The following is a 15,509-nucleotide window of genomic DNA, read 5'->3' on the forward strand; positions in this document are numbered from 1 at the left end:
GACGATATGTATATAAGGCGAGTTTTTTTAGAAAGAGAGAAATACTGTTGGATTGGATTCGGGTGCTGATTGTGGGGGAAAGCACTCGGAGCTGTCGTGGATTCTTTGATATCGGAGTAATTTTATGCTGATTGTGTGCGTTACGGGAAAGATATGTAATGTAATTTAATATAATTACGATCGTGCGTGTATAGCGTGCGTTTACGGCTTGGGGTTTAATTACTGGAATGTCGATCTGATTTTATTGATCGCGTGGAGGGTAATACGAAGGCAGTCGAATCAATACGACGAGAACGATTAAGCAACGCAATTATAATCGTATAACTAATTGAACTGATTATATTAAAGGTAAAACCCATTTCAAAAATCCGATCTCACATTCGCAGACAGCAGCATCGGAAATTCTCTTGAATTTTACCCGATGTAAGATTCACAGTTTCTACGCTGAGAGGAAAGAGCAGAAAAAATCAATTATCGTTATAAATAATAGATGCCACTCCGTCTGGAATTTTCGAACCTCGTTATCCTCGACGAGTCACTCCCGTTGCATTTCAACAATCGAATCTCGCAGCGACACAAAAAATTCTCATAAACTTTACAAGTTGCCGCGAGATTCAAAGTTTTCACACCGCGGAGCATCAAAAAATCAACGCGACACCTCCTCTCACGGTGTAATATTAAAAAAGCTTCAGAAACTCGTCGAAAGGAGTAAACGAAGCGAGAACCAGACACACACACGCGACATCGCAAGTCGCGAACACACGCACTCGCAAGTCCTACTGATATAATACGCCGGACAAAAATAGCCTCGCGTAAAACGCGTCAGCTCTCATTCGGCACGTTGGCTCCTAAAAAAAGGTTCGTCGCCGCCACACGAGACACACGGCGCGAAAGAACATCCACACCCAGCTCTAAATTCTATAAAGTGTCCGGCAGCACGTGTCCTCGGCGCGACGGAAGTCGTTCGCCTCTGTACATGTACACAACAGACACAGAGAGAACTTTTCGCTAGCTCCGCGCTCTCTGGTAATTAAACTTTGGGTTTAGCGAGGCGACAAAACGTCCACCCGCCGCTTCCAATGTAGAAATTTCCGCTCTAAGTACGCGCCGTGTACGAGGAGTTACGCGCTGAACGCGCTCCTGAATATCATGCCGGCGAGCTTTCGGAGCCGTTTCGTTATGTGTGTGCGTCCTATTTGTGGGGGGGGGGGGGGGAGCTGTAAAAGTTGATATCGAGAGAGCAGCTTTCCGATAGCGATTGCAAAAGGTGTTTCATCGGCGCTGGGTAATATAAGCTGCACGCGGAGCAAGTTCGCCTTTTATCTCTGATCTTATGGAAACTTGACGAAGAATAGCTTTTGTCACGCGTAGTTTCGGAAAATTCTTATCTCGATTTGTCTCTTAAAGCTCGCACAGTTGGTCGCAGTAGAGCTTCTGTCTCGGAACGATTTTAATAATCGATAAAGGTTCGATTCTAGAGATGGACATCGTCTAGACGAATTCGACAAATTGTAGGATAAAGGTTTAACCGACGAGCTAGTGGGTATACATAGAGACGTACACGATTAAGCTCTCGAGTCGACGAGACAATGTAAATTGCGTCATCGCGTCGATTAACCAAACGAAACGAAAAAGAAATAAAAATAAAACAACGACGGCTCTCGTTTTCTCGCAAATGCCATCAGGCCTCGAATAGACGGCGCGAGCGAGAAAACAACGATCGTTCTCGGAAATCGCAACGAATAATTCATCGCGCGACTGCGACCTAGACACAAAACGCGAGCGAGAGAGCACTTTTCATTTCTATTTGCATCTACGACTGCAGGCGCCACTATGTACTCGCTGATTCTTCTCTTTTTTTCTGCTCGAGGACGGTGACGGGATTCGATCGCGTTATGAGAGCAGAGACTCTGCGGGCTCGTGACGATGCGTGATTTACTGCGGTTTTATGGAATAATTAAAAGCGCCACGACGAGGTCTCTCGCTCGTACCGTGTGCGTAATGGAGGATCGTCGCATGTAAACGTCATGTTGACACGCTTGCTGTTACGTGGTTATGATTGCGTTAACGGCTGTTGATAAAAAATTATTCAGCCTGTAGATTTATGGACGTCTCTGGTGCGTTTTTGAAAAATTGCCGACTGCTGAATTAATAAAGCGTGGTGGACGGTGGAAAAAAGCTCGTTAACTCGGTAAGCTTTATTATCGTTGTATACTGTTTTCAATTTGAATCGGCGATAAAAAATGGAATTTAGATGACTCGGAGGAGTAACGTCGTTAAATTTGACGCCTTCTTCGCAAGCGTAATTGAAAGATAAACGTGATTGTTGTTAAACACTGATGCTTCGAGCTTTGCCGGCGGTTATCTAATTTGTGATTCATCGCTGGCGCTGCGCGCTCGTCTTTGTAATACCGCAGCGCTTCAATTGAGGTTATCCGAGAACGTGAAAAAGTTCATTCGCGCACTTTTTCCGCTCGTTTCTTCTGTGAAATTTCGTCATTGCTGCTGATGGCGCTAATTGTTGAGCCAATACCTCGGACGAAGTAGCTAGAATTCGACTCACGCTGTTCGAGCAGTGAGTTTTCACTGGTGAACTGTAAAAATACAAAATTGTGTTTAGCGAGAGAGCGAAATAAGTTGCTGGTTTCGAGCAAGTATATACTCACTTCTAACTGAAGAATATTCTCGGTACAAGCAAAGTCGGCTTGCTTAGACTGTGTGTAGTATAAGATAAGCTTGTACACAATTTGATGTGTTGCACATTCGAGGAGTAGAGAAAGTTACTTGCTATGTAACAACGGCAAACAAGTTCGCGTTATTGCAGCCTGCGATTTTCCGTTTTTTCTTCGTATTTTTACAATTTGTATTTTCAATTATATTTGCCACGTATATAAATGGATTATCGAAACTGGTTTTAGCAGGTTTCAGCTAGAGCTAAGATTTTCTTGTCCTGTATCCCCTTTCATGAAGCGACGACAGAGTCAGGTGAAGTGAATATGTCGTGAATATTCTTGATGCTTTATTCTGGTTTCGAACATGAAAGTATTGCTATTGCATTGTATTGCTGCGAAACGTTAATTACTTGCTCATGAAGCTCATACAAGTAGACCGTCTGATAATGTGAGATCTGCATAACTGGTGAATACATTTTTTAATTATACAATAATCAGTCGAGACTGCATAATTTTAAAAACGTATGTTGTATTCAATTTTAATTAATTTTGGTATTATCACTGTATGATAAATGTCTTTGAATACTAGCGCCCGAGAGAAGCTGAACGCCATCTTAAAAATATCCGATAGACTACGACAGATTTCCTGCTGTAGGTAAGGTAGGAAACTACTAAATCAGCACTCGTACGGTCAAAGATCAGTTGCAACTGCAGGTAAGTTCAGCAGATTATTATATAGGTTTATCGAGTAAATAGTCGTGCTTGAAAGCATTATTTAATGTTTTAAATAAATATAACTGCGAGTTTTAAATCTATTGTAATACTTCAAGGTAAATATAAAATTGCAGAAATGTCCTCCAAAGCGTAGACTATTACGCACCATTGACAAATCAGATCTCTTCATTGCCAACAGTCGGTAAATTAGGGGGTCATACAATTTTGAATCAACAAGCACATCTGTATTTACACACAATTTATTTTCAACGTGGTTTTCAGTACAAAATTTACAAAATAATCATTTGTACACGTGTCTTTGTATTCACGTCGTCAAAGACTCAGCCTCTAATACTTTTTGAACGTCCTTCTTCTCCTCAGACTTAGTTTGTAGCACTTCCTCGGCATCTTTCTTCGCCTCGGATTCAGTCTCGGATCCATTCTCAGCGTCCTTTTTAATCTCAGCCTCGGCTTCAGACTTTTTCTCCAGCTCCTTCAGGTACTGCTCCTTCTCTAGTCTTCTCTTCTTCTCCAGGACTCTTTTATGCTTGGCACCGGTCATATGTTCCGTCCACTGGAACTCCCCGATAAACACCCTCTGACACACCTATTCTCCGAAGGCAGCCAAAACAAAAGGGAAAAAATTCAATTACCCGCAGCGTCGCCATAACTCTTCGCGCCAATGCGCTCGTCGCTCGTCAACGAGAGTAAAAGTGAAGGATTGTGCAGCGCGCGCAAACCGCAAAAGCGTTTGTCGCGGTGCAGTGTATATATATTTATCAATTACCTCGCAGAAATGGTTCGTTTCAATACTGGGATCGGTGACTTTCGCATCGGTGTCGTCGACAGAGCTGTTCGTCGCCTTTACACGGGGCGTTTCGCCGCTCATAACCGCAGCCACGATTTCGACCGCTTTCCCATAAACCTCGCTTTCCCATTGCTCCAGATCCGTACAGTCCAGCGAGTAGACGGGCGGCACCTGCGGAGCAGCAGCACACAAGGATCTACCATGTAGCCGTGTGCGGCGACTTAACAAATTGAGCTAATACACACATACACACACAGGATAGCGGCGCGGCGGCCCGTCAGGAAGGAGCGCGAGAGCGCGCAAGAATGTGAAAGTGACAAGAGCAGGAAAAAAGCCACCAGAGCCAATGGACAATCGCGTCCACGAAACTATTAGCTCTGTGCTCTATGCTGCTATAGAGCGGCTGGATGTGTATGCAGGAAAATCAGATCCTTGTTAGTGCGCTTATTTTTTAGTTGTCATTTTATTCTCTTTCGCCTGCACCTGACAGAGCGTTTCCGACTTCCATGCGTTGGTTAATTTTGAATGAATGAAGGCTTGTTAATAGATGACGGTGGAAAGCTGCTTAGATGCACAACTAATATGATTCGCAATACGGATCGTAATTAATGGGGCAACGCTGAATCGATTCGCGTAGGTCGAATCTCTGCGTGGAGTGATAAGATGACCCATTGATGCAGGTCGTTTAATGTATACAGCGTCGAGATTAAACGTCGAGAATTAGAAAGTCTAGTATATGTCCTAAAGTATTTAGTAGCTTGATACATCATCATTAAAAACGGTACAGGCACTACATCCAACTACGATAAAAACGTCACCAGTTAAGATAGACCAGACGCAGCGAATGCAAGCTTGATTAGTATCCCGAGTAAGCATAAAGATCGAGCTAAACATTCCTCGAACTTATCTCAATTTTCACTGCACATTGCACGCATAGCTTTAATAAGCACAGTATATCCAGGCCAACAAAGTCGCGACGATAATCCAGTAGAAACCGGAAAATTTTCCATCAGCAATGATGCTTTACGAAAACACATACAAGCATATACGTAATAGGTCTGGACTCAATGTCAGCTGTATCCCATCCCATTTGTGCTTGCATAGAAGCCAATTATAAGATGCGTCTCGAGGACATAATGCGATAAAAGAATATCATATAAATGAACAAGAGAATAACGTAACAGTTACCTGTCTGTCCACCCTTCGTATGAGTCTGTTCCTCACCCACTTGTGCTGCCTCCTGGCGTACCTCCTCGTGGCTATTTTCAAATTCTCAATGGCTTCTTTCAGCAGCTTCTGGCCCTGCTGGAACAAACGGTCCGTAAAGTCTAGTCGGCGCTACGAACTAGGCGACTATGTGACCTCTGTACTATCTATACACATCAGACTCGAGCAAATATAGACGAGGTACGCGAGGAAGTTAACATCCAAGTTCAAACATCGCGAAGTTCGCAAACTTCAACAACTAACGTTTTCCATTTCTTATTCGACGAATTAAAAAAAAAAAAATTTTAGAAAAAGTAACGAATAACATCCTATTTTTGTAGTCAGGAATCGGCATCTCTCGTCCACAGCCGCATAACTATGCCTCACAATGGGACACTGATAGAGTGGCTCGCGTGTTGCGCGCTGCCGTACACACAGAGCTGCGCGCATATAACCCACTTTTCTCTCTCTAGACAGTTGTGTATACACGCTATAACCGCATCGGCCCATTATATGCACATGTGAGCGTCGATAGCCGAGCGCACTGTCGCTTTCGCAAAATTTACTGTTGCGCGCTCTTCGCTCGCTTAAGGATGGAGAAACGCCGCGTTCTTTTTTCGCGAAATTTTCCGACCTTGTACAATTTTTTGTAATAATAAATATCTAAATTCCTCAGCCAAGTGCGGCAAAAACGATCGGTACACCCTAAACGGTCCAAATTACACGTGGATTTACGTAGCAACCTACCGTCTCGGAATCCCGCTCCTGTTTAGGAAGTATCAAGTAGTTGTGAAATTCCTTGAAGCCGATGCTCTGGAAGATGCCTTTGGAGTAATCGGCTGACCTGCAACAGCATTCGTTCAATAAGTATTGCGCCACGTTGTATAAAATACGCGCGAAGAGTCAGCAGCATCGTACAGTGACGCTACAGTCATATAGTATACTCGCATTTGAATGAGATAATGCTTCCGAGTTGTGACTCGGCACTATCTCGCTTTTCATTTTTACATATACACACATCATATAGTTGTGTTCAAAATTTTCAATGGAAACTCTGTGCTCCGTTCGGATATTCTTAAAATAAACAGTCTACGATTGATACCGAACCGATGACCGACATTCCACGCGCTGCACAAAAAAGTACTTTATTATACAAGAGACTGCGGTGACGAAACGCCGGCGACTATCGTCGTTAATTTTTTTCCCCTCCTCCAGCGCGATGATGCGGAGCGCTTATTTTCAAAATAATCCACTGGTCAGCTATATACGAGAGCTTCTTGCCTGTACAGATAGGCATTCGAAGAGACTTTATCTGTAGCATAACCGGAGAGATAATTAATTAGCGAAGTGCGCGCGATACACCGATAGAATTCGCAATCGCTTCGATATACATTGGGGCTATATGCAAGATCGCATCAGTACATAGCGCACGTGTCGCGTTGATATTTTCGGTTCGCTTGTGTGTGTGTGAGTGTGTCTTTAATGGCCTGTTTAATGGCTCATTTGCGATGCAGAAGCCTCTCTCACCCCGCTCGGTTAGTGGCGACGATCAGTGCTCGAATTATTATCGATTTACAACCGTCGCGAGAGATATCTCAAGTGTCATCGATACACTGTACTTATCAATTATTAATGCCGATTCCGAATAAAGTACGCATTTGTACGTATTAACGTGCGATGTATAGTTTTATATTTTGAAATAAGCTCTCGTTTTTCCTCAAAGCCACATATACAGGTATAATCTCGTGTACACGAAGACACGGAAGCCGTCGAAATGAAATTCGTTTTTAATACAATATCGCTTCGTGCAAATAACGAGCAGCTATGTTTAGTTTTCGAAGACTCGAGCAAACACGCTCTTGCGGTCCCATCAGCGTTTTTTTTCTTTTATGGAACAGGAAAATCCTCGCACACAGCGACCTTTTTATATTCAACTGTGTACATCGAGAGAGCTGTATTTGATTTCATTTTGAAACTATTCGCCCATTCACGTAATCTCGCCATAAAGAGAGAGAGAGAGAGAGAGAGAGAGAGAGAGAGAGAGAGAGAGAGAGAGAGAGAGAGAGAGAGAGAGATAAGAGTATGTACGAGCGACGGGATCAAAAAGGGGAAGCACTTTGGATCTTCTGCCGTATCGATCGCGATCGTATCTTATACGCATACACACACTGAGAAAAATAGACATAGTAGAGATTACTATACACTGTAGTGTAATTTGAAATATGGTAGTAATCACAAAATTTATAGTAAATGTAACAATATTTTAGTAATTGTTACTATATTATTTTAGTAAAATTTTTGGCCTTTTTCGTCAGATCCATGGTACAATTTTTATAGTCAGGTTTACTAGTTATATTTTCTTATATTAGAGCATAGTACAGCGTACTAAATGATTTAGTATTTTTTACTATAAAAATTGTAATAGGTACTTAGTATTTATTGAGTACTTAATATACTTAATATGTTATAGTAAAACTAACTATTGAAATAAAGTAAATTTGACTGTTCGGGTATAGTAAAAAAATCATCGATTTCAAACCGATTTTTTCAAAAATGTTAACTATAAATTTACCAGTAATAATTACTATAAAATATTGTTGTATATATACCTATGCTGCTAGATTTTATAGTTAAATTCTGGTAATTGTCACTATATATTTTTCTCGGTGCAAAGATGTATAGCAAATTACTACGATAGTCCATAGCTCATTTAAATGACCGTCCGAATAATTACTCGACAAAAACACACGATATTTACTCTCCGCGAAGAAATGAAAAAAATGCATTGCTCCTGCTGCGGGTAAACATTTAAGCAAGCTGTATAAGGTACACACATGGACTTAGGAAAACGTATATATGGCGTTAATCTAATCACCGAGGAGCTCCACAAACATGCAGACACTTGACGACGACGACGAGCCTATCGCTGACCTGGCAACAGCCGCGTATACACGCATAGATTGAAGTGGAGCAGAGAATTATATGGTATTGATATTAAAGCGTTTGTCTAGCCGGTTATGAGTATGAAAAATAATTTTGTACATACACACGTTATTATATGCAAATCATCCATTTGTTCCGGAGCCTATACCGACAAAGCCACTCTTGCTCTTCATTAGCAACATCGTTGGGCCTCGGCAATATTGGATCGCCGCTGTCGCAGCAAAAAAGTCGGCGCGGAATTTTAACGGACGCGACTGACCACCTATAGGGATGAGGGAGAAGGAGGCATCAGAGCTGTCCTATCGGAGCCGGCGATCGCCGATGCGGCCAAACGCCTGTATCAAAACCAAGAGAGCCGTCGAGCTCGTAACAAGCCTAACGAATGTCAGAGACGAGTCTCGTCGCAATCGTCGTTATTATACACGCTGATGTGGAAGGGAAAGTGAAGCTAAGAAGTAGCCTTTTTATAAAGCGCAGGTAGTAGCCGAACTTCCTTACGCATCGACGGCGAATTTTCATAAAGGAGCAGCGAGCTGAAGGTTTGGAAGTGTGGATTTTTGCTCCGTCGAGTGTTGGCTAATGTAGTTTTCGACTTTGGTGGGGGGGGGGGGCTCGTTTAAAATTCACTAGGATATGTATGTGGATTACTCTTAGCTTATTGGGAGATAGAGCTCGATGTACGGTACGTTTTTTCGTGATTAACCATATCGGAGACGTCGGTCAACTTGACGAGAAACATATTATTGAATATCTGCAGATAATTGCGCAATAAATTATACTCGCACAAACTGCAGCCGCTCGACGCAATGATTCGACATCGTGTCATCATATCCCTTCTCGATTCATCCCGATCGTTCAAAGAGCCGATCAAGCGGCGAATCTGCCGAGGAAATCGTACACTACATCAAAAAAACACACGCTACCAGCAAAAGAGTCAACTCTAGCGGACAACGGCCCATATGCGTTTCTCACGCTCTCCGGGGCAAAATAGTAGCCGAAAAAGTTTCGTGTTTCGGCCGCGGAGAGATAGAGCCACATCCGCAGGTGAATCGGATGAAATCGTCTGGACATCGAAATACGAACTTGCACATTATGTGCGCCGACTCTGTGTATATAATACGCATAGGTACACATCGCAGCGTCTAGTATCGCGACGACAGGTAATTCGAGAGCCGAGAACGATTCGGGTCAGCTCGCAAGAGCGATATTCGATCGAGATAGAGAAGAACACCGGCAAATCGTTTGAAATCGGCCGCGCCCAAACGAGATCTTTTTTCCGCGGCCGTGAAACGATCGCGAGGAAGATAAAGAGCCGTCTGCTGCTGCGCTGTGTGGAAATCGACGATTTACGCAAGGTGGACTGGTGATTTTTAATGAAAATGATTGCCTCCGAACGGTCGAAAATTGTTTTTCTCGCGCCAACGGCTCGTTGTACAGTTCGAAAGTTGAGTCGATAAGGCGCTCGATAAAGGCGACTCACTCGTCAATCGGTGATACGTATAAGTGTATAGTTATTTTAAAATGTTCTCCGAAATTATCACTTTGTTTGCGTCGCCGATGAGAGATATTGGGAGGGATATAGTGTAGAGAGAGATTAGTAGGCGATAATTATTTATTTAGGTTATCGGAGCTTGATTTGGGCTTTTGTCGGGAAGACAATTCGATCCGCGCAGGTTTCGGCGCTGTGATTTACAATGGCATCATATCATTACATAAAGAGATTAAAAAATAGAAAAAAAGTAGTCACTCGATGTGCGACGTTGCTTTGTCATCCAAGAATACCGGACTTCTCGAACTAATCTGATGATCGCTAGCTCGAAATTTCGGCGAATGTGACCGGACTCGTAATTTTTTCGAACGACGATCTGCCCTCTCTATCGCCGATCTAATTAAGATGAAAAAACCGAGCCAGATAAGCTCCATTAGGTCAAAGCTACCAAAAGCCTCGCGTTGATAAAGAACTTGTTTTGACGTATTTTGTAACCTCGCGGGACAGCGAGCGTACAAATCTCTCAAGGAACAGGATTTGACGTCCACTCTCTCACGGGCAGATGTGTGACTGTATACGTCACATTCTAATTAGCCTCTTTACGAGCGGCGCATGCGAAGCGAAATTATTGTGAAGTTTATCCGGAAACGCCGCCACGCCGTGGGGCTCTAATACACATCTCTTATACCCACGGCGTCGCAAAAAGCGATTGCGATGATAATTCACGAACTTAATCGTGCGAGCGGGTAGCCCAATTAAAATTATAATCTCCCGCTTAGTTTGCGAAACGGACAAATGTATAAGCGATTCGGCTAATTAGTTTATGGCGATTTTCGCTCCTAAAACCGGCGAAAAATATAATAGTCGCGAACGCATAAAAGGGCTCTAATCTCGTTATACGCGAAGAGAGGCATCAAAAACCAATTACGCAAATGTTGACGATCATTGGACGGCGTCCGAAGGTGCTTGGAAATGCCAGGCAATTGGCATATGGGGAATTCATACACCCTCGTGTGTGTGTGCGCGCGCGCGTGTGTGTGTGTGTGTACCGACTGTATGATAATTGCCGGCTATGATTATTCCGCGGAGTATATCGGCAACGAGCCTCTTAACGCCGCGTCGTTAAGTCGCTTCTTCTTCTTGTTTTCAAGAGCTTCTTTCGTGCTTGGAATCTCTGCACCGAGGCAGAGCACACCGCTGGTAATAACGAGGAATAACGAGGGCTCGAGGCTCTTGTCATTGTTGTTACTCGAAGAACCGACCTATGCGAAATTCATTTCACAAGGAAAACGAAGCAGGAAGAGAGCAGCTCGTATATTATAGATAGGACTGTGGATTCGCGATAGTGGCTCTAGAGCGACGATTATTCTTTTGCATCAGCGGAAGTTTTCCCGTCGTCGTCGTCGTCGGCGCCGTCGAGCCAGCGGGGAGAACAGGCTCGTCAAACATTTATTTTCATTTTCCTTCCCAGCTCGCGGTGTGGCGCGAGCTTAGCATTTGCATTTTTAATCGATCGACCGCTTTTCTCGCTCTCTCTCTCCCCCTCTCTCGCAGTAGCGCATGAATTATGAATTTCGCGCGCATCGGCTTATCTCTCTCTCTCTCTCTCTCTCTCTCTCTCTCTCTCTCTCTCTCTCTCTCTCTCTCTCTCTCTCTCTCTCTCTCGGTCTCATTTTCTTCTTTCCCACTATAACGTGTGCTAATGGCGCTCGAATTTGATTTTCCCGCGCGCGCCGCGTGACATAACGACTTCCCGCACACCGTGACCTTAATTATATTCGAAGCTTCTGTACGGCATTGTTCATCCGCGAACGATTCGTCGCAGTGACGCAACGGGTGTATGTTATACTAGAAGACACATAGGAATCGGTAAACAAGATAAAATCGAGCCCGCGAAATTTGTCACTATACACACACATCGATCCGCGTGCGAAATTCTGCCGTATGTACATAGCCTAGTCGGTAAAAATCGAACATTGGCGCCAATAGCTTGCATCACGTCGGCCGATCGCGTTTCGCAAAAAGTGCGCGCATCCTGCCTTAATTCCGACGATCGCGCGGCGCATGAATGAAAGATAAGCCTGTACACGCGTGCATCGGCGCGACTATATTTCTTCGATAATAACCGACGCATGAGGTGTATTATCGATCGGTCGCGCTGCGATAAGGTACTTATGGGATTGAAATTCCTAGTTTTCCGTAACGTTTGACGTGTTGTTGAATTTAAAAGACATGGCTTATCGTATGCAGCTTTGGGTGAGGAATTTCGAGCTCTCCGGAAAAATACTTGACCAGACGGTGATAACCGGCAGACGGTGCAATAACAGCGTCTCGAGGAGTGAAAGAGGAAGAGAAAAGCTTAACCGAATTTCCACTTGAAAAATACGAACGGTCGCCACGTATTATACAAGAAAGCCAGACAGTGCAAGCGATCACAGCTGTTCACACACCAATCGGCGTCACTTCGAATAAAGCATATCAGACTATATTCTTTCGAAACCAGACCAGCCCGTCTGCTCCATCCGTCTGTCGGCTACTACTCGGAAACTCGCTCGTCCTCGCGTCGTTATCGGCTGCACTGAGAAAACTAGATATTAAAATTTATTACATATGCAGGAAAAATTACTATATTATATAGTAACGGAGGTTATACTTGCTTTGTATTAAATTTTACTATCTCAGATAGTAATTTCTATACTGAAATGAAATTTTTAAAAATTTAATTTTGTTTTGCTGGGCAATTTTACGCGCTTATTCGAATATGATTATTATTATTATTATTATTGATATTTAATGTTGTTAAGTGAAAGAAATTTTTCTGCGGCGACGGGAATCCAACCTGGACCTCTGGATTGGAAGTTGAGCGCGCTGACCACTTACCCAAACAGTACTATTATGTACTAAATTTTAAATCTGATATATTAATCACATTTACTCATGGGTTAATATTAATAATAAATTGACCAAAATCAATAAATAATAGCAGCGAATGATATTTTATCACTTAATAATACCAGATAAACAAAAAATTATAGATTTTGGTCTCTGATTACTGCATAAATCAACTTTATAACCTCAAATTCTGGCACACGGAGAAATTCTTAAAATAATTTTTACTATATAATATAGTAATTTCTAGTAAACACGTAACAAATTTTAATATATGTCTAACAATTTTTACTATGAATATAGTAAAAATCGTCACGGAGCGAGTATGACCTGCCGTTACTATCTAATATAGTAATTTTTCCTTCATATGTAGTAAATTTTAATATATAGTTCTCTCAGCGTGTGTACTATTAAAAACAGAAAAGGAAGTCGTCCCGGCTCCGGAAACCGAGTGTCCGCAAAAGCACAAACTTGATACGCACACGTGCGACGTAGGACATACTTTTCCACTTCTAATATAAGACGCACTTCGTCTTGGATTCCGCAAGTGTTCGATGGCACACGCGAAGGAAAAGTGCAAGCCCAGCTTTCTCGCGACGATAACGAGAAGCTTCGCTATATAGCCGAGTCGAAGTGACTTAACTCATCCATATAATATTACGCACGCGTCGCATTAACACTTTGACCGAAAAATCGACGTGTGTACAATATAAAAGTAAACTTCGTCGCTTCGCGAAGCTCACATAAACTGCGCAAATTATTCCGTTATCTGCTTACATGCGCATCGGAGCTACGCGGCAAAATAAGCATCGATCGAAATTTCAAATGCGCAGTAGAATCGCGCACGAGCTTTCTTTTCGGAGAAACCGCTGGCACGGCTGCAACGTTACACGCGAAATCCGACGACGTAGGCTTTTCATAGGCGTGAGAGCTGTGAATATCAGAAGCGAGGAGTTTCAAATTTGAAAGTAACCGCAACCTGCAGGACCCCGATTCTCGAACCGGCTCGAAAAAGCTCTCGCTCACTCGCACTTTTACCCTTGCGTACAGGACATTTTTTCATCCGTAAGCGTGTAAAAAATAAAATCCGACGTCGAGTTCATTTGCGCAATCGAAGCGATAGTCCCTGCACGACCGGTCCTCTCCGATTATGCGCGCAAATTCTTCTTCGTCTATGGAATGCAGCCGCGGCAACCCTGAGCGCTTTCCGGAAGATGCTTCGCTGCGTGCCGGCCCTTTGGTATACTCCGAGAATCTCCGGCCGCTGCTATTGTGGATACGTGTGTTAGCGAGAAGAATCGAAGCTGTATTGATGGATTTTCGAGTGAATATTAATCGCCGCGACCTTTTTTTCTGACTATATGTACGAAACTGGTTTACTTTTACTTTAAGAGAGAGAGAGAGAGAGAGAGAGAGAGAGAGAGAGATGTACCGTAATTTACGTGAAACCGCCGCGAATTATTGCGTCCGCGTACGCAATTAAGAAAAAAGGAAAGGTACAACGGAGTCAGAAAAATATACTCACTCATTCTTCTGGATGCGATCCTTGTTGTACCTCTCGTGAAAGTCAAGGAGTTCCTGGACCAAATCAGCTTTCAGCATCGAGTCCACTCGAGCGTCCAATCTCCTGTCCAGAACGTCCTGCAACAGAGGAGCAAAGACTTTTTTATTTTGTTGAAGTCCAAGTGATGTTCCGATGGGTTATGCACGTGTAAAACGCGCCAATAGACTCGTTGACATACGCGACAGATAATGGATTTTCATTGCTAATGCGCGAATTTCAATCAATATTCCTCGAGCTAATGATCGGACGACGCAATCGTCCCTCGCTGTTGCGCATGGTACTTTATGTGTGAAAGTTATTTTCGCGATCGGATTAATTTTATAATTTACAGGCTGTCTGAAATTTTCGCTCCGTCATACACGTGGATGATTTTAGAGTAAAAAATCAATGGTATAGCACGTATCGCGCAACCTTCGAGCTTCGATTGTTTGAATTAACACATTCGATGATAATTGGTGATGTATAACGTAGTCGATAAAGTAACCGTTAAATAAATGATCTGTGCAAGACGCGATAAGGTTCCACAAAAGCCTGATGCTGAGCAAATGCCCATGAAATGACTAATCATCCCAAGTTGTTCGACTCTGATGTCAACCGTATACGGACGGAATAGCGCCACGTAGCCGTCGACGACGATAATTTCGTCGTTTTATCATTGAGAAAGAAGTCGAATCTCTTCATCTAGATACACCACGTCGACGACCCCGAAAGTTCATCCCGAGCGACTCTCGAGGTTTTACTGGTTACTACCGAAATTATCAGCGAGTCTTGTGTTGAGCAAAAGTTAAAAAGTTGCGCAACCGCTCGTATATTAGTGTATAGAAACGTTTCCTCCTAGCAAAAAAAAAGAAGAAATGAGTATAATATAACCGCGCGTACAAATTTATGCGCGAGTTAAAATTAGGAAGTCCGAATTTATGGTAATGCCGTTAGTGAGCTATTTTCTTTCCCCTCGGCCTACTTTGTTCGCTCATCCGGATAAGCGTGCGCGTCGTTCTTTTTTTTGCGGCTCGATTGTTTCGAAAATTCATCGAAGCTGGGGCGAGGAAGAGTGAGAGGAAAAACAGACTCGGAAAAACCACGCGTTAGGGCACGCGTCAAGCCGACGAGGCTAAAAATAACACTTTTACCATCGGCGTATTTGAGAAGCCGATATAGGCTCGAGTTGTTGAAGTGCGATTGCTCCTCTTGGAGTTTTAGAGGCTTTTCATGCAAGCCGCCGCC

General features: G+C 43.2%; 1 protein-coding gene across 6 annotated transcripts in view; it reads right to left on the reverse strand.

Moving 5' to 3' along the window:
- Positions 1 to 3,628: 3,628 nt before the first annotated feature.
- Positions 3,629 to 15,509, reverse strand: part of LOC100120934 (tRNA dimethylallyltransferase) — a 58,804-nt gene continuing 46,923 nt past the window's right edge. For 2 of the 6 annotated variants that reach the window (XM_001604478.6, XM_032598663.1), the window contains 5 exons: positions 14,247 to 14,362; positions 6,148 to 6,244; positions 5,383 to 5,496; positions 4,174 to 4,365; positions 3,631 to 3,993 (listed from right to left, as the gene is read on the reverse strand). In XM_001604478.6, coding sequence (XP_001604528.1) covers positions 3,712 to 3,993; positions 4,174 to 4,365; positions 5,383 to 5,496; positions 6,148 to 6,244; positions 14,247 to 14,362 — 801 coding nt within the window. In that variant the 3' untranslated portion in view covers positions 3,631 to 3,711. Of the gene's footprint in view, positions 3,994 to 4,173; positions 4,391 to 5,382; positions 5,500 to 6,147; positions 6,245 to 14,246; positions 14,363 to 15,509 lie in introns of all 6 variants that reach the window. The other 4 variants (XM_016984713.3, XM_016984712.3, XM_016984714.3 and 1 more) reach the window with 3 other exon arrangements.

This window comes from Nasonia vitripennis, chromosome 3, assembly GCF_009193385.2.
Source record: "Nasonia vitripennis strain AsymCx chromosome 3, Nvit_psr_1.1, whole genome shotgun sequence".
NCBI classification, from domain to species: Eukaryota; Metazoa; Arthropoda; class Insecta; order Hymenoptera; family Pteromalidae; genus Nasonia; species Nasonia vitripennis.